This window comes from Thermobia domestica, chromosome 3 (genome assembly GCF_964235325.1).
Source record: "Thermobia domestica chromosome 3, izTheDome1.hap1.1, whole genome shotgun sequence".
Taxonomy (NCBI): Eukaryota; Metazoa; Arthropoda; class Insecta; order Zygentoma; family Lepismatidae; genus Thermobia; species Thermobia domestica.
In genome coordinates this window covers 277,045,970-277,065,496 of record NC_137456.1, presented here as the reverse complement: position 1 = coordinate 277,065,496, position 19,527 = coordinate 277,045,970, and the positions used below count along the sequence as shown (strand labels likewise).

At 36.6% G+C, this 19,527-nt stretch overlaps 1 protein-coding gene across 1 annotated transcript in view; it reads right to left on the bottom strand.

Moving 5' to 3' along the window:
• Positions 1-479: 479 nt before the first annotated feature.
• The window catches only part of LOC145681083 (uncharacterized), a 62,566-nt gene continuing 43,518 nt past the window's right edge, over positions 480-19,527 (bottom strand). The window contains exon 3 of the mRNA XM_081752455.1: positions 480-4,608. Coding sequence (XP_081608581.1) covers positions 3,395-4,519 — 1,125 coding nt within the window. The 5' untranslated portion in view covers positions 4,520-4,608 and the 3' untranslated portion in view covers positions 480-3,394. The remainder of the gene's footprint in view (positions 4,609-19,527) is intronic.

Sequence of the window (19,527 nt, the reverse complement as noted above, 5' to 3'; positions counted from 1 at the left end):
CTGTTTTCGACTCCTCTTGCTTCAAAAATAAACAAAGCAATGCATTTCACCCACGCTGTATCCGCCCTCGCAACAGAAACTTCTAGAAAACCTCTCCTTCCGAAAGAGATGCAATTATGAGTGTTCATAACAGATGGCACGGCATAAAGGAAACCATCTGAAGCAGAAGTGGCACCATCTACGGTATGACTTTCAAAGTATCACACTCAACATGGTTTGTTAATTTGGATTAACACTGCGCAATATAGGGTTAACTTATAGGAAAAAATATATATATGTATATGTTTACTCACATAGAAGATCAATATCAATAGATTATAGAAAATATATTTATAATAATTACTAACTCAGCACGTCATATGTATACATAGCTAAATACAAATCAATCATCAACATTCAAGAAGCTATATGACCCAGGAAGGCTCAAACATTCACAAAATAAATATATATAAATATACTAAAAAAACAGACAAAACTTTCATTGAAATATACAGCTTACTACAAAAAAATCGTTTACTTCATATAGCTTCAAAAACTGAAGCATTAAAATAGATAGTGAAATACAGCTAATCACGAAATACTCAATAACAATCATTAGAAGCATACTTGGGTGGAAAAGAAACCTGATGCACAAATCAGCACTATTCATAGTGAAGAAGACAAGACAACTTTTTCATTTTCTACCTTTTTATACAAAATACTCAAAATTTACAAAACTCAGATTGTGAAAATAATTCGATCAGATAATACTGAAAAGTAAATAAAGACAAGTACTGCTGTTTTATTTGAAAGAAATAACTTACAGTTTGTACATGTTAATATAATAAACATAAAATGCTTTATTCTTAATCTGCTGAATATAAAGGAATGTCTCGTCTATACGTAAATACACTTTAGTAACAAAATAAAATAAACTATCTCAGTCTGGCTGCAAATATTTTTTTCACGCGCTACCCTAGCCAACTGTTTCAACGTGTCAAAAGAAAGCGGGTGAGGTTAGATTTACATCAAAGCTGCACCACCCGAGTGTGACGTAATGTCACGTAGTATTATCATGACGGTCAAGGTAGAACAAAACGAGCCCTGCGGAGCTTCTAACCCCCTTCGCTCGCTGATGCTCGGTCAGATTTGTTTCGTAACGTTAAGTAAATCACTTTTTATTCATTATATATTACGTACAAGGGCAAATCAGTATTGTTTTTTTTTTCTTATTTTAATGATAAAAATGTTATGAAAATTTAAAAAAAATTAAAAATCCTTGGGCCGGGTTTGAACCCACGCCAAAATCGATTTTTATAATTATCCCGTGCGCTAGCATGCTCAGCCATGAGGAACGACAGCAGCGAGCGTTTGATTTGTGCTATATGCATGCTACTTGGCAAGAAGCGGGTAACTTCAACCAATCAGAACCGTGTGTTTAACTCCTATGGCTAGGATCCAGCGTGATTAAAATATATGCGTCTGGATGCAGGGATCACTAGGATTGACATAACACTACAAAAATTGTGGACTATTTTATTCTGTAACTAAGCACCAGAATGGTCTGTTACACAGTGCAAATATGTTAACATAACAATATTTGTATATATTCCTTATAATTCTCAAGAATATATCTCTAAGTACATAAATGAGACTTTTGGCGTTCCATCCGTGTTTATTGTAACAGATATTTCAAACAAGACATAATGAGCCTTATGCAGAGACATTTTGACGTGTGATTAGTGACATGCTAAAGAGTTCGACTAACATACGTTTCCTACAGTAGTCAGGCTTATAGTATGACACTAATCATATGTCAAAACGACTCTGCATAAGGCGGTCTTTATCATCGGAGTAACACGGATGGAGCATCGAAAGTTTAATGTAGCTATTTAATAAGATAAAAATACTTAATATTTTTTTCTAAATTACAACTATAGCTACAGTACAGAAACTCTGGGTATAAACTAATAATCATTTTAAGACATTTGCATTGTCAGTGGCTACACCTAAAGTCCTAGATTGTTCATTACGCCTACACAATGGGCGAACATTATGTTCGCATCATACCAAAGTATCTGAAGGTATGCCGTGTTATGTGGCAACTAGGTTCTATGGGTAACCTTGACTGTTATACGACATAAACCAATCAGTACCTTAGTACACTTATGGTCAATTTCATACAAAGGAAAAAGTTTTCCCGGAGTCACTGTATACAAACGTAACTATTATTTAGTGCCTCTTCATAACTAAGTAGCTAAAGTGTACTGACATGTTCAAACTTTCACCACTTTGTTGGCTCAGCGTTCGTATGGGTTAGTATACACGATTTCAAATACAAATCTTCCTTTAAAAGAAAACATGAGCGCCCATGTCCCATTAAATGATCGTATTTTCACAACCGTACTTAGGACAACTTAGAGTTGTGCTTGAAGTAGATCTTAAACACAGGGCATTATTTACGGGGAACGGGGACAATTGCCCCCTAAGTTTCATATACATGCCGATTTTCTGCCATTGCTTGCTGCCGAAGTTACATTGGAGGCATCAAGATGCCTCATACTTCCGTCATACTTTCCGTGCAACTGCATTGAGCAATGGCGTAGAACCTGCATAATATATACTACTTTTTAATCAATAGTATAGTAATACAGTAATGCAAACAGTAAACTGTACTTATATCGGTGAATAAAAAATGGAATTTAATATTGCAGTTTAACATCCCACAATTATGCTCTTTCGGCTAAAGGAAACGATGATTAAAGCAAATGAATGATAATGAAAGAATTGGTGGAATGAAAAGTGGGAGGAAAGAGAGTACCCCGAGTAAATCCACGGACACGATGTCATACACTACAAACTTTCTTAGCCGGGAATCGACCCAGAGACCCCACGCTCCAGAGGTGAGTGCTTTACCACTGAGCCCCCTCGGTGAATAATCCCCTTCCCTAAAGTACATCCTAAAACAGCCGAAGATATATATACCATATTTATTTACTTCAGCGTATGAATAAGAATACAGGACTTTCTAATGAGATGTGGATAGCAGGACTTTCCGAAAAAGCCTGTACATTCCACAACAAGGAAACATATTTTGCAGTGATATTCGTAGCCAACAATTTTGAATTCCCATTTGGGATGACGCACTGGAGCGAATATAAACTTTCTGCTAAAGAACAAGTTTGTGACTTTGCCTTTTGGTTTTTACTATCTCACGAAAATTAGTAATGTTTTGGCACTGACCAACCACGCTAAGCGTTTTGTCCCTCGCTGATGGAACAACAAACTGTGCTATATAAGTAGCTTGACTTTTAATTTATCCAAAAACAAAATTAATACTTTTGACCCAAAGACCAAAGGACACTTAAGGACATTAATAAAGACTACTGAATTACATAGATCATACCGCTGCACCTTAGGAATCTCTCGCTGTTTCATGCATATTTTCAAGTTTTTGTCTCATTAAATTTACTTCCTTATTTAATCTTATATTGTCCTTATTTAATCTTTCATTGTCCAACTTGAGTTTCTGAACCGACGAACTCAAGCTTTCAAAACAATCTTCCAAGCTTTTAAATCGAACTTCCAAACTTTCAAATCGACCTTCCAAGCTAGTAAATTGATCTTTCAAGCTTTCAAATCGAGCTTCCAGACTGGGCTGAAATTCCAAATTGATAACAAGTGGTTTGTGATCCGACTTTTTCTCACACTTATCAAACATATTTGAACCAATATAAAATGTATTTAATTTAGGTTCAAAGTTCGATGAAATTAGTGCATAATCAAGAACACGTTTAGAATTTTTTGACAAAGAGTCATAAGTAAACTTACCCTCCTTATCACCACTAGTAGTCCCGTTTAAAATAACTAGATTTTGTTCTTCACAAAAGCGAATGAGTGACACACCTGAATCGTCTATTTTTGTGTCTTGGCTTTGCCTGTCGGTTCTTGTTATCTCACGAACGACACTGCTGCATCTATTTAAAACACCTGGTTTCAGTTTCACATTCTGGTTTCCCGTATGCGCATTAAAATCTCCCACCACTAAAATACTTACATTCGGATACTCACTTCTGATGAAATTCAAATAGTTACTAAGTGTACAGAAGTAATCTTTGTCAAAGAACTTTGCACTCGTCGATCTGTACACCCCAACAACTGCCAGACGAATAGAGTTCTTTGTTAGAAGTAATCCTAAAATGTTACGAAAATGTTTTCCCTTAGGTCTTTCAAACAACGGATTCAATTCTTTAAAATTCATGCCATCAGTTGAGTTCTTGTATAAAACAGTTATACCTCCAGAAGCTGTTCCTTTTCTCACTTTTCTAGTTTTTTGACCTTTCAACCAAAACATTTCAAAACCTTCCTCTCGTAAACTACATGGCATTATGAGATTTTTTATTTTCCTAGTTTCTGTAAACACTAGAATATTAAAATCTTTGATGCGATTAACAAAGTCTTCATTGGCCATTCTTGCATCAAGTCCATTTACATTTAAACACATAATTTTGATTATATTATTTTCGTTACTTTCAGCCATAATTGTCTTACTGGTCAGTGAAATGTTGTCCTTACTTTTAAAATAAAAATTGTCTAATATCTTGATCTCCAACACACCATGTATAATCTCTGGAAGAAAGGAAAAGATACTTGCAATGAGAAGTTACTAAATTTCCTTTATACGAATTAACAACCAGTTCGAAAGAGATTAAATTTCAATATTTATGGGTATCGACATCACCTGAAAGTATAAAATATAAAATAAAATATATATATATAATTAGCAGAATACCAGCCCTTTGCACGGGGAGAATATGTTTTTCATTTTGAACATAAAGGGGTGAATTTGAATTTAAACGGGATCGGAAGTGTCACTGTTCATCTCAGCGACCCCAAAACTATGGATTCGGCTCTAATATCAGTCATTTTAGATATATCTCACTCCTCCCTCAAGTTACGGGGCTGAACTTGGATTTAAAGGGTATCGGAAGTGCCACTGTTCATCTCAACGACCCCGTGAACTATCGATTCGATACTAATATCGGTCATTTTTATACATCTTCCCCTTCCCCAAGCTGCGGGGCTGAATTTGGATTTAAACGGCATCGGAAGTGCCACTGTTCATCTCAGCGACCCCGAAAACTATGGATTCGACACTAATATCGGTCGTTTTCGATCATTTTTATATATCTTCCCCACCACTAAGTTGCACAGTCAAATTGAAATAATAAAAGCCATCCCAGGACCGAACGTCTTCAATGTTGAAAATTTGATCGAGATCGGTCTCGTGGTTCAAGAGTTATTATTTTTTATTTATTTTTATATATCTCCCCTCCCCGTCCACTACGTTGTACCGTCAAAGTAAAATGATGAAGAACCACCTCAGGCCCGAACCCCATCTATGTTGAAAATTTGGTCGAGATCGATTGGGTGGTTCAAGATTTATGAAGTTACAAACATAGTCACTTTCATTTTTATATCTACGTATACCTCTTCAAACCGCTCTCTCTATACTATAGAAGATAATGACATTTACCGATTTTCTGCAAAACCGATCTGAAATTATAAAAGTAGTACATTAAACACAGTTAAGGAGATCGACAGCATCACAAAGGATCTGTTGCACGTCATTAAGACTCACATTATTTTGTTCAAGATACACAATTAGTTCTTATAACCACTAATAAATGCTATTGAACATTTTAACTCTTACTTGCGTGCTATGAAGCATATCAGATAAACTTAAGAAACTTTATATAAACCTAGACAAGTGTTTTTACTTACAGCACTATGAAATTATTAACAAAACCTCGTCCATTAACCCAATTATGATGATCAAATACAAAATATCAAATTCTCAACAATTATGTAAAATTCTCAATACGTCTTGGATTAAAAAAAAAACTCACTGAATTTCCATAGTTAACAAAACCGCCAAAATATGTTATACTTCGATCCACATCACCTACAAACAGTGCTACTAACAATGCGTAAATACAATACACTTAAACTTATTTTAAGTCCTTTTTGCCTGTACAATTCAAAATTAAAACTAATACCTCTATCTAGAGAGTTTAATCTTGCACTTTGTATCTACTGCTTTATAGCATTTTAAAAATTGACTACTGCTTATATAGTGTGTTTCAAAACAACACCGACAAAATTTGGTAGGTGATTCCTGGCACCAAGAGAACACAAAAGCTATAGATCAATTTGAGTGTAGAAATGCTCCCTATCGGCACTATGACCAATCGAAAATTTGTCAGAAAATGCAAAACAGTCATAACTTAAGAACAAAATGTCGATCGAAGTCAGGTAAAAAAGGAATATCCATTGGTTTTTGTCATAGGTTCCATTAACACACAACTGGACGTAGTGCAGGAATGGTACAAGGATGACTCCCAAAGAAATACTGAAACTTGAAAGAAGGATAAATACACATTTTTGATCTACTTAGTCTCGGTAAAGAATAAAATCTCTAAAGAGGACTGTCCCTCCGATGGGCACATTATTTGCATGAATGAGTTATCATTAATTTGACTTTTGAGTTTAGCATCCCTTTCGCAGCGAGGCTATATGAGACGTGGACCTACAGCTTAACGTGAAATCCGATACATGGGAGCTCCCGCCGAGAATCGAACCCGGGCCTCCAACTCCAATGACTTATCGTTTATGAAAAAAAAACTTTGAAATATGTATGCTACATGGGAGTTCCGGCATTTGTAAGTGTAACTATTAAAAACATCTTGTACACTCATGTCCAAAATGATTGTCGCACATCTATAACTGTCTTCTTGTAAGAATATAATTTGATAATGATTTGGCAGGGTACTTTTAATACTGATACTATGTATATAATCGGAAAATGTATATTTGTGGTAAATTTCATAGAATAATACTCAGAAACATGCATAATAGAATTGTAGGGAATTTTGGACAACAGGGTTTTGAGACTTGGAGGACAATTGACGATTAAGAATTTCCAACAGGTTATATTCAAAGCGGACGCAACGGCTTGCGAGAAGTGCAGATCTTTTTTTTTTTTTTTCAATGTCTTATTTCTAATCATGAATATTCATAACTGTGATAGTCCAGTTTACTCTTCACAGTGTGGTTTCTTAGACTCCACTTCCATTTCCATTCTAAACTGCGTGAAAAATAATAGCCATCTGGGAAATAAATACATTAGTTGTTATCAGTAGTGGTCGGGTGGTTCAAGAATTATTAAATTTGATTTATTTGTATATATCTCCCCCTCCCCTAAGTTCTGTCGTCAAAGTGATATGATAGAAACCATCCCAGGTCTTAATCTCATGTATGTTGAAATTTTGATTGAGATCGATGGGTAGTTCAAGAGTGATGAAGTCACAAAGGCAGTCACTTATTTTTATTTTTTTTTACAAAAATCTCCCTCTTCCCCCTCCCCTACATTGCACCGTCAAAGTAAAATGATAAAAAATCGTCCCAGGCCCGAACCTCATCTATGTTGAAAATTTGATCGAGTCGATTAGGTGGTTCAAGATAGTATTAAGTTTTATTTATTTATATATATAAGTGAAATTATAAAAAATTGCAATCAGTAAAACTTTGATCTAAATTTACTCGAAATGTATACCGACAATTATACATTTATACATAGATCAATGCATTGAAAGTAAGTCTTAGTTGTGCCAGATAGTATGGAATCAACCTTACACGGTGCATACCTCCAAAGTAAGGCTGAACAAACCAATGATTTTGCAGTATACTTACAAACAACGTAGAAATTCTTGCTCCAAATTTCGCTTCGTTAAAAACAATCAATAGCAAGTGTTTCTGAGTTTGAATTGATTTCAGTTTACCGTCCCTTTCAGCAGCGAGGCTATATAAGACGTGGACCTACTGATAACGTGGAATCAGAACCACATGAGCTTCCGCCGGAAATCGAACCCGGGTCTCCCACGCCAAAGGCGCGTACGCTAACCGCTTAGCCACGAGAGAGCTCTAGCAAGTGTTTTTCTTGTTTTATATCATCTAGGCCAGTAGTTCTGAAGCTCATTCTTATCACGACCCCCATTTTATCACATCCTCTTGCTAGCGACCTCCTTATAATTTGTTTCTAATAAGCTTGTGTGGGATGTTTAATATATCTATTGCGCGGATCTCACGATATTCATCTATTTCTATAATAGTACAATCCATTTCTTGTATATAATGGATACTGTAACTTCCCTAAAAGCGAATGGATTAAAACCAAATATGGTCAGTTCATTCATATTACAAATATCGAATCCGATCAGTCATACTGTTTCAAAATAGAACCCGTTTGAAAATTTTAAACTTCATAACTCCCTTAATGTTGGGTAATGCGATAAAAAAAATAAAAGTGATTTCTAATCTTGGTTTAAAAAAAACTTGGACAGTTGTAAAAAAAAATATTGAGTATTTTAAATGACTTGATAATGTGCGTCATGAAGAGTGAACCGGACACTTCGGCACTAGTGAAATCACACCATGGGCAGGTATCTTATTAGCTTTCAATTTTAATTATATTTCAATATGAAAGTTTGGTTGCATTTGTTTTTTCCTGGTATTTCAATATGCAGTTCTCATTAATTTCATATCGGATATCTTTCATTTAAATTGATTTTTAAACAACTCTGCACTTGTTGAAAATGTTTAGTAGACCTATTTTTTGTTGTTCTTAACAGCATGTATGAAAATAAAAATATGGCTCACGATCCCCTAGGGATCGAGACCTCTAGATTGAGAAACCCTGATATAGGCGTTATAATCATGAAGAATTACATTAATCACACTGAGATAAAAATAGAATATAGATGCTTGCAATACTCGTATCAAAAGATGGAACAAGCGCGGGTCGACTCATTTTGACTTCCTTATAACGACATCAGGGTTTGGGTGTCAAGTTATACTAAAAAAAAAAAAACTGGGATCCGAACCAATGTGTTCCGGTGTGAATATGCCAAGACATAGAGATGATAAAGGTTTTTCTCCGTGTAGCCACCATCATTGACGAGACCACTCGGTATAGCTACGGCTGATCATTAAATTTCATTGTCCAATCGTCTCAAATAGCCTTGACTCAGGTAACGATCATGTCTCTCATAACCTCGGGGAGAAATCCACAGAATTAAAACATATTTACTTGAGTCTAGGAAGCGCCATGTTGTACTGTACTACATCAACTGCTCGATACACAAATCAATATAAAGTTTGCATCACATCACAACATATTTCAATAATAAATATTTGATAAATCACATACCGAATACATCAATGACACTATGTACACGATTTGGTTAATTCAAACTAGTTGACTTTTACCGTACATATTCACTTCAATAAAACCAAAGAAAAAATAACCGATGTAGGAATAATTGACTTATTATAACATTTTCAACTTGTAAGCACAAATATAAAAGTGCACTACAAATATGGGTGTTACTATTTACTTATTGGCCCAATTATTACGGTCGAGATACGCGTGCGATTATTGTTACCGGTCGCACTGTTCGCGTTACGCACATGATCATAGTATTGTGAATCGGTAATAGAAAATGTGAACACAATCCACTAATTCTTCCATGATGAGGAATTTAGATTCCTTTCTTCTTTTGCTAGTGTCGCCTAGTAGATGGTTATTTTGCTACAGGCAGGTGTTACAACTAATCAACTCAACTATCAAACTTGCTTTACTTCGTTTTCTTTTATATAAAGTTTGAACTGGAAATATCTAATTAAATGGAGCACTGCATCCAATAATATCAAAAACACTACTTTTGTAATATTTGCATTGTGCAAAATACGTTAGAGTGGGGTTTGTCAAAGACACTTAACACGGTTGTCGTTCTCTCGTCAGCTCCCGTTTCCCACTGTTCGCGCTTTTCTTAAAGCGTCACAATTCTCTTTCACAATGAAGGCGGATGAATACACTATTAGAACGAAAGATAGTTCCCACACAACGTTAAGTTTTTAAAAAGCTGCTTCACTGATAGAAACTGATTGATTAGAAATTGCACTATTAAAAGCACATTAATTACATTTAAACACATGGTAATATGAATAATCAGTATTTATCACAAAATATGCAAATTATAGCATATAGTCCGGTGCTACCTTTTTGCCTCGCAATTCAGTTTGCGAAGGAGGAGGAAGAGAGCTAATCTAAGCCGAATACTTCTTCCAAATTAGGCCATGCGAAGAGAGAAGTGGATGAGCAACCACACAGACACATAGAAAGACTATTGAGCGAAAAACTGCGCAGCTTTTTGATTTCCAAGAATTTTGTCCTGCTGCGTGTTGATTCCAAGAAATCCTCTTCCATATACGAGGGTAGTTTAAGGTTAGTGTAAAGGGACAAGTTTTGCCGATAGATGTCACTACAGTCATCGTCTCTCTCCCATGTATTTTTTACCTTCACGAAAATTTACAATTTCTTTTATAAATTTCAACCTAGAGACTTCAAATTCTTAGAGAAGGAACTTCATAACCTGTTAAAGGGAACAATCCGTGCCGATTTTTATTTAGAATTTTCTTCATTGTTGAAACTGTTTCATTGTTAAAGGTTTGTATATCCATTTCAACAATAAAGCCATTTCAACAATGAAGAAAATTCTAAATAAAAAGTCGTCACGGATTATTGCCTTCGATAGATTATGAAGTTCCTTTTTTTTTTAAATTTGAAGTCTGTAGGTTGAGATTTGTAAGAGAAATTGTGAATTTTCGTGAAAGATAAAAAATACATGGGAGAGGTACGAAGACTGTAGTGCCATCTAGCGGCAAAACTTGTCCCTTTAAACCAACCTTAAAAGATCTATAACGATTACGTTATATCCTTCAGCATTATATAATGTCAGTAACAAATCTGACCGCTATGATAATATATATATATATATATATATATATATATATATATATATATATATATATATGTATATGTACTAACAATCGTTGTTTGGTACACATAGGCCTATAGATACTTCCTTTTAAAAACAGTAGTCTCATGTAAGGAACATATTCTTTATTTTAAAATTGAAATGTAAAGTAATTCTACAACATGATTGGCGTTTAATGGGTAAAAATTGTGCAAAGGTAAGACATAGAACATTTAGAAGATAAGAAATAGAATAGGACTTGTTGCACTGAACAAAATGATGTGGTTGAGTGTGAAAACTCATCGGTAGTTTTCGAGGAAAAGGAGAAAACGAATTTCAATTCCAATACCTGAAACGAAAACATCATCATTAAGTTCTTCATTATCAGACTATCTCGATGAATAACAATACTGAGATATTAAGATACTTAGGTATGATACTGAGATACTACCTAAAACCATAATAAACTCTTGAATTGTTATTTCTGCTTAACTAAAATATTGTCGTAAGATACGATATATATCAGTGATACATCACATACAACTGAACAAAACATGTTTGTAGTAAACTTTTGTATGTAGTTTTCGAGCTCCTTCGTGGCTATGTGGATAACATACACCAGTGTTCGTAGTATGAGGAAGGGAAATTTCGTAAATAAATTTAGCAAAAAGAGAAAAGCGGAAAATTTTTGATAATATGTGAAAATCGAGGGAAATTCTCGAATTGACTAAGTCACCAATATAAATGCTTAAAGAGATTGCCTTACTTGCCATAGGCAGCACCCCAATGTATATTTGCTATAGAACTTATACGCTGAGGCAGTATAAAGTCTACAGAGAATATACGAATATTTGGTGAGTGAGCTTGGCTCAGTTGGCTGTGTTGTAGACACGTAAAAATGGTCCCCCCCCCGACCGATGTCTGCGGACCGAGGTCAACCCGGATCGGATACGAAATATCCTGTCCAAAAAATGTACGAGTAACTACTCGCTCACAGGCGGGGCCATTATGCATCGATGAGTAACGATTGAGCATTTAACGGGACTAACTTCCTGCCGTGGCACACATGCAGAACATGGAGCATGGGCGTGGCCGCTCGGGGCAGTTCCGACGGCGCGCGACCATGAGTCGCTATCATCGACAGAGATCAAACCCCGCACATCCGGAAGGCACTGAGGAAGCTTCGCGGTCAACGATCGTGCCATCGTCATCAAACATGCATTGTGCTAATTATATTAAACGTATCGATAAGCTAAAACGTGCATAAAAGCGAATTTTGAATGGACAGTGGTTCTGTAATTCGTGTGCTATGAAAATGTATAGAAGAGACAATGTTCGAAGCCGATCGAGATCAGCTTCCAAATCAGGTTCAAGTGCAGGTTCGGAAATAGAACCCAGTTCGGAGTCAGGCACTGGATCTGTAAAGCTACCATTCTCTAGAACATCAAAGACGAAATCGAAGAGCTTACTAGGGTGTAAGGGAAAACCGCTACGAAACGTGACAAAAGAGGCAATAACCCAAGTGATGGTTGAAAAGGCCATAGTCGTTCCTATCATTACAAGGTTCTGTCGTGATCACTTCGAAAAAGATGACAACTTCAAGCAAGAAGCACTTGAAAAAGTGGTTCAACACAAGATCAGTGAGGACTCAGAGCTGCCAGTAAATGAATGAGTAAACCTCATGACAGGACTAAGAATCGGTAGTTCAGTACATGAGAAGGCAAACGATCCCTTCTCAAAAATGTCAGATGTGGAAATGTCACTAGCTACAGGTAGAACTAAAGCTCAGTTTGATGGCTTAGTTAGACAATCGAAATGCAATAAGATAGAGCTTGGAGTATATCTGACAATGCTGTACACTGGTGAATCCCAAAGATCACTTGGACTAAGATATAAAATGGATAAGACTCGTGTATATAGATGTATTCAGAATGCTCGTCAGTCAATGTGGATGAACTTCGTTCCAAAACATATCAGTGTAACAATAGAAACACAAGAAGATGCAGATGCTCTTCGAGCTAATCTCAAAAATAACCAATCTATCTTCGCAAATACATTTTACGGAACTAACGATGAATCGATAATAACGGTGTGGGAGGGTAAGTACTTGTATTTGAATAAGAGCCTCAATTTTCGATATCAAAGAATGTCATACTCTGGACATAAAAAGCGAAACTGTGTAAAGCCAATGGTGATATGTGCTCCGAACGGATACATACAGTCCGTACTAGGAAAATCGGACGATGGCTTCTGGGATGGAAACTCGTCAGATGGAGCAGTTCTCCACATAATAATGAATCAAACCTGGTTCAAGATGTTGTACAAAACAGGTGATGTGTTCGTACTAGACCGAGGATTCTCCCATGTAGCAAATGAGCTTGAAGAAAAGGGATTTGTAGTTGAAATACCCGTATCTCAACAAGGAAATAAACAGTCGGATGACATTCAGGCAAATAAATCAAGAGAATGCACAGCTGTCCGTTGGGTAATCGGAAACACGAATCAAGACCTTAAAAAATATAAGTACTTGGCTAAACAGTTAAGGAGTGGAATGATACGAAGTCCACTTAGAGACACGACAGTTGTAGCAGCCATGCACAACGCGTACGGTAAGAGAAGATACAGAAAGAACGAAGCTCAGGCGGCTCAGAAGCTACTCAGCTTGATCAATGAACGCAACTCGCTAGCTCCGTTAGTTCAACCGATGAACAAAGTGAGAGCAGCCTTCCAAAAGATGACAGCTGATGAAATACCAGAATTCCCAGAGTTGAGTGAACGAGACATGAACGAACTAGGCTCGACATACATCAAAAGTCTAGCCAAGTCATACTACTTCGACCACGCGTTCAATGGAGAATATGAGTTCTCGATAGTAAAAGATAATCATCATCCTGACAATTCCGAACATATGCCAGCAATTCCAATGCTTGTAAGAGGCAAAATGCAATCGTGTCATTCGAGCAGTAAGCAGTACATGCTGTACATTCTAAGTGACTTGGACTTAAATGGACACAAAGCCATCAAAGCACACTACTGTACTTGCAACAACGGTGCAAGAACTGCAGCTTGCTGCGCACATGTAATGGCAGTAATATGGTATCTCGGGTACTATAGACACACTGACGAAACGATACACGCTCCTTCAGACTTCCTAAATAGGCACTTCGACGGAAGTGCAATGCGACCATACGAACCTGACGATGAAGCTAGGATGTAAATAGTGTAGATAAAGAAAAACAAACCAAAAAAATAAGACAATCCACACAAAAGTAATAAACTACGGAAATCCAAAAAACATAAAATACGAAAATCCAAAAAAGAAATAAAATAAAAAACTCCAAAAAAGTCATGCAACTATAAAAATATGTAAATATAAAAAAGGATCAACTGTACATATACAGTTGTTTGGCTACCGATTTTCATGTTACGTGATTTTCTCCAGATAATAAGATATACATTTTCAGAAAGCTCTTTGTCCATATTTTCATATTTTTAGTTTTTGTTAAACATTTCCGATGTTCACGTACCTAATATCGTAAAAAAAAAACTACTTTTTTTCGCTCCTCCCATAGACCGCCATGTTAATTCAAACCGATTTTTAGGTATGATCCAGATGGTCATCGTACTTACATTTGGTATTAACGTATGCAGAATTGATCGCGCTACAACATATATCAATATCATTATTGTTCGCAATGGGGTGCTACAGCATTATACGGGAGGCAATCTCTTTTGTGTGTGTGTGTGTGTGTTCAAAGTAGTATAATTTGCACACATTTTTGGCTGGGTGTAGTTGTGTGTATTTTTGTAAAAAAAAAAAAATAGTGAAGGAAAAAGTACGAAAAACAGAAGCAAAATTCAAATAAATAAAATAAATGTGGTTGGCACTTCCTCTAATATAGCTAAAGTAATCTTATTATATAATTTCGGTCATAGGAATTGGACACTCCAGTAACCAGGGAAAATTTTATAAGAAAAGGGATAAATTTTGTATCAGTCGAGGAAAATGTTCTTAAGAAAACCTATACAATCACTGGCATACACGCGTTTGGCGTGGGAGATCCGGGTTTGATTCCAGGCGGGGGCTCATGAGGCTCGGATCCCACGTTAAATTCTAGACCTACGCCTCATATACCCTCGCTGCTGAACAAGACGCTAAACTTTAAATTCAATTCGATAGTGCGTAGTTTTCAGGAAATCGAAAAAAAAATAACTTACGGCGCTGAAAGATACAAGAATGAGTACAAGACAGAATTGTTCATTAGATGTCGATCCTCTCACATACAGAGTGCGAATTACGGCTAGGAATGGGGAAAAATCCCTCTCGAAAGCTTTTATTCCTGGCTGGAAGTCAGAAAAAAATCCTGAGGGATGCTATTTTTCCCTCCTAATATCGGTTATATTTCTTACATCATTCAGATTCTTCAATTCAATGTGCTAAACGTAAATCCGTTTGAAAATTGTTAATACAAAATTCATTGTAAAAAATAGTTTTAACTCATAGCCACACACTTAATTCTAATAGCTTGTGGGGTAGTGCATGAGATTGATAAATCCTGGCAATACTAGTTGACAACTGGCTGTGGATCAGCGCGACGCGAAGTGAACATCTAACGAGTGAAGACTGGTGTACGTTGTATCATTGTACTGTGTGCTTTCCATGTTTTTCTGAACTATTTTTGTGTGTTTTGTGTGTTGTAACGTATTTCCTTAAATTGTACGTGAACTATTTTTTTAAATTCAACTATTGGGATTATGAAACGTACAGAGCAAGGAAGAATTGAAAACTATTTCACTCCAGCATTAAAGAGAAATCGAAGTGCAAGTAGTGAAAGTATAAATACTTGTATGGTAGCTGTTACTGGAGATGATACTATGGCAGCATGTATTATTAGGGCTGAATCTGAACGTGACAAGAAAAACAGAGTCAATACGAATACTAAAACTGAAGAAAAAGACGTCCCTAAAATAAATCCCACTTGCACTAATGATGGAACAGATTTCGTTGGTGGTTGTGTTATGTTTTTTAGAAGGCACTACTTGCGTTGAAATCCTGAGTCAACCATAACCAAGAAACGTTACTGTATCAGATCTATGACATAGTTCAAAATAATACGGTATGGACGCTGCCACATTGGTCCAATCTCTAGCATCCCGGGGTTTGACTCGGCGCTAGGGTGGCACGCAATTCGAAACCCGTGACCGAGTCTTTGAGTCTTTCAGAAGTTGCCTCAGTTTCAAGAACCGAATGATGAATAGTGAAACTCCTATCGCATTAACTTCCAAATTCACCTCATTCAGCTGCGAGCCGGGGTCACCGAAGGGGGGATACCGAGACATGTAAAAATAATCCAAAATGACCGATATTAGTGTCAAAGTCATAGTTTTTGCGATCGCTGAGGTGAATGGTGATACTCTTGCACGCGTTGACTTCCAAATACAGTCCCCATAGGCTGACGGGACAGAGACTTTTTTTTTTAATTCGAACCAGGGGGTCTCAGGGCAGGGGGCATTTAACGTGATATGTAAAAGTAGTAGAAAATGACCAATATTTCTTCCTTTCGTTGTTCAGTTTGTTTACATGGATATTTTATCTGACCTATGCGAAGAATGGGTATTTAAGCTAGTTTTAAAACAACTAAACCTTATCATCTGGACTTATACAAGCAGTCTCTCAAGTATCACGTTAGTTGCATCAGTACTACACTCAAACGAAAATACTTGTACTTTGCTAATTATCTAATTGTTGTAACCGAGTAATTTATTAATTATAATGTTGAAAAATGTGCAATACAACTACAAATGCAGAAATATCTTAGTTATAACTAGAGACCGGATGTTAGGCAAAGTGCCTATTCTTTTATATTAAAAGGGGGTGCAGTGGCTCAGTTAGTACAGCGTTCACCTCCGGTGCATGGGGTCTCTGGTTCGATCCCAGTTCGCGCCGTGTGGACTTTGGGGTGGACAAACATCGTGCGCGTGGGTTTCTCGGGGTTCTCCCGTTTCCTCCCACTTTCTTCATTCCACCATTTCATTCATTTCTCATCTTCACCGTTAGGGATGCGCTCGAGTCGAGTCGAGTCGAGATTTAAGCCTGTCTCGACTCGACTCGAGAAAATGTTGTCTCGACTCGTGTCTCGACTCGAAAATATGTTTGTGTCTCGACTCGTGTCTCGACTCGACAGTCTCTGTCTCGACTCGACTCGAATTCGAGTCGAGACGTCTCGAAATTCGAGTCGAGACAAAATGTACGAGTTAAAATATACGCACATATCAGCCAGACCATTATGACTACCTACCTAATTGTCAGTATGTCGACTTTTGGCATGGATAAAAACGGCGACACGTCTTGGTATACACGCAATGATCCTTGATAGGTCGCTGGAGAGAGCTGACACCACATGTGCACACTCAGGTCACCTAATTCCCGTAAATTCCGGGAAGGGGGGCGATGCGTTCTGACGTCACGTTCAATCACATTCCACAAGGGACATCACTCAAATGTCCGGCTATGCATTACTTGTGATGACAAATTTTTGCCATGGTGCATGTTTTTCTTTTTTTATATAACTTTTAAGAGTTGTGATGTGGTTATTAGAGATTACTACAGAAGTCCCTTACTACCCTTTGTAAACGGAGCGTTAATGAAGAAAAGTGAAGAACAACCATGTGGATACATATAAGTCCTGGGGGGAAGTCGTATGGTAGGTATGACCTTGACGGCAGCCATCTTGAAATCCGCCATTTTGAATTAAGGTCAAGTTTTCAAAATGGGAATAGGTTAATATGATACATAATTTCGGGCTAGAATTTAATTAGGAAAACAATTGTGAGGTTAGTTTTAAGATACACCCATTTGGGGGAAAGTTACAAGCATATTAATTGTTTTTACTTACTATGTGCGTAAGTCCCTTCTTACTTTCGTCTCAAGACCTGCAAATTGATCGCAACGGCAGAGCCCGGTTTCGCACTAATGTTTAGAAATATTTAAACTCACTTGAGGCAATATTTGTGGATTGTTGTATTGTATTTTGCCTTTAATTAAATTGGAATCCACTTCGTGATCTTGTGTAAAGTATCACTAAAAGAGAATTTCTGTTTTTATGAACTTAAGCATAGCAATTATAAAAGGTGAGTAAGGTGCGTATGTATTTATAAGAAAGTTTATCTGAACGGGACGTTAAACTCAGAATCAATTCAACTCAAAATTATGGTTTTGACTTTATTATGATGTCATTAGTTTAAACGCCCAACTGCCCAGTAATTATAAACATTGACTACATTATAAAATTGTAATTTGTGACGACTAAAATATCAGAAATTAAAGATTATTCTTTGGGTTTTGGAAAATTTTGAAAAACGTGAAAAACTGGTACTGCACCGATACAACACACCTTTTGGATTTGTCATTGTGTAAAGTGATACAAACTAAAGAAGAATTACAACTTTATGAAATTGTATTAGGACTTATTATTTAGAAATAAACACCAAATAAGTGCAATTGAATTGTTTACAAAACTAATCATGATGAGAAAACTCTTGAATACTATTATACAAACAATTATTCTCTTTTGTTTAACACTGTTGTGTAAAGATCCAATAGTCAGAGAAATAAATATAATAATAATTGTGTTTGAACATAATTCACGGTCGTTTTCTACAATCCTAAAACACGATTGTCTAGTTTGTTCAGCATTGTTTATTAAAAGAATACTTAAGAGCCTGACCCTAAATGATGTCTGTCCGACCAAATCTTCACGCCTGATTACGGCCATGGGTGTCAATATGTTTCCCATACTAAAAGAATAAGCCTTCAATTTAATTATGATTTAATTGGTTTTTTAAAAAATGAAATGAAATCTTTGAGTTTAACGTCCCAGGATTATGTCTGTTAGGCTAAGGGAGATAATGATTAAAGTAAGTGAATGATGATGGAAGAATTGTTGGAATGAAATTGTGGGAGGAAACGGAAGTACCCCGATAAAACCCACGAGCACGATGTTGTCCACTACAAAACTACTTTGCCGGGAATCGAACCACAGCCCCACGCACCAGAGGTAAGCGCTCTACCACTGAGCCATAGTGCTCCATCTAATTTGTTTACATAATAATATAAGTAGTAACAAAGACTATTTCAAAACCACTGGTTATTTACTAAGTAGTATTTTTTGTTCGCAAATATGATGTACGCAAATGTTACCACCAGGTCTCAAAGGGTTAAACATGCATTTCGCGGTCTGCAAGCCGATTTCCAATAGTGATTCTGGGCAAACATTCATCTACCAAGAGATAGCCCTTTCCGGATCCTGGCTTTTTGGGCTATTTTTTAGACTTTCAGTCAAGCAGCTACTGTATCGTCACTATTAATCCTAGGATAATGGTTCATACCTCATTCTCTTCAGAATAGAGCTGGCTTTCAAATGGTAGAACTTGCGTGCTCATACCATATACCAGAAGCGGGAAAAAATGTCAAAGTGAAAATTTCGGAGGAAAATTTTTTTCTCGAACTTTGGCCCCCCCTGGACCCCCCCCCTGTGTGATCGTAGCCATCTAAAAAAAATCTGATAAATAGTACTTGGTATAGTGAATGTGTGTGCCCAATTTCAAGTTTCTATCTTGAATAGTAAGGGCGGGAGAATTTTTATCACAAATTCCCACAGTGCCCCAAAGT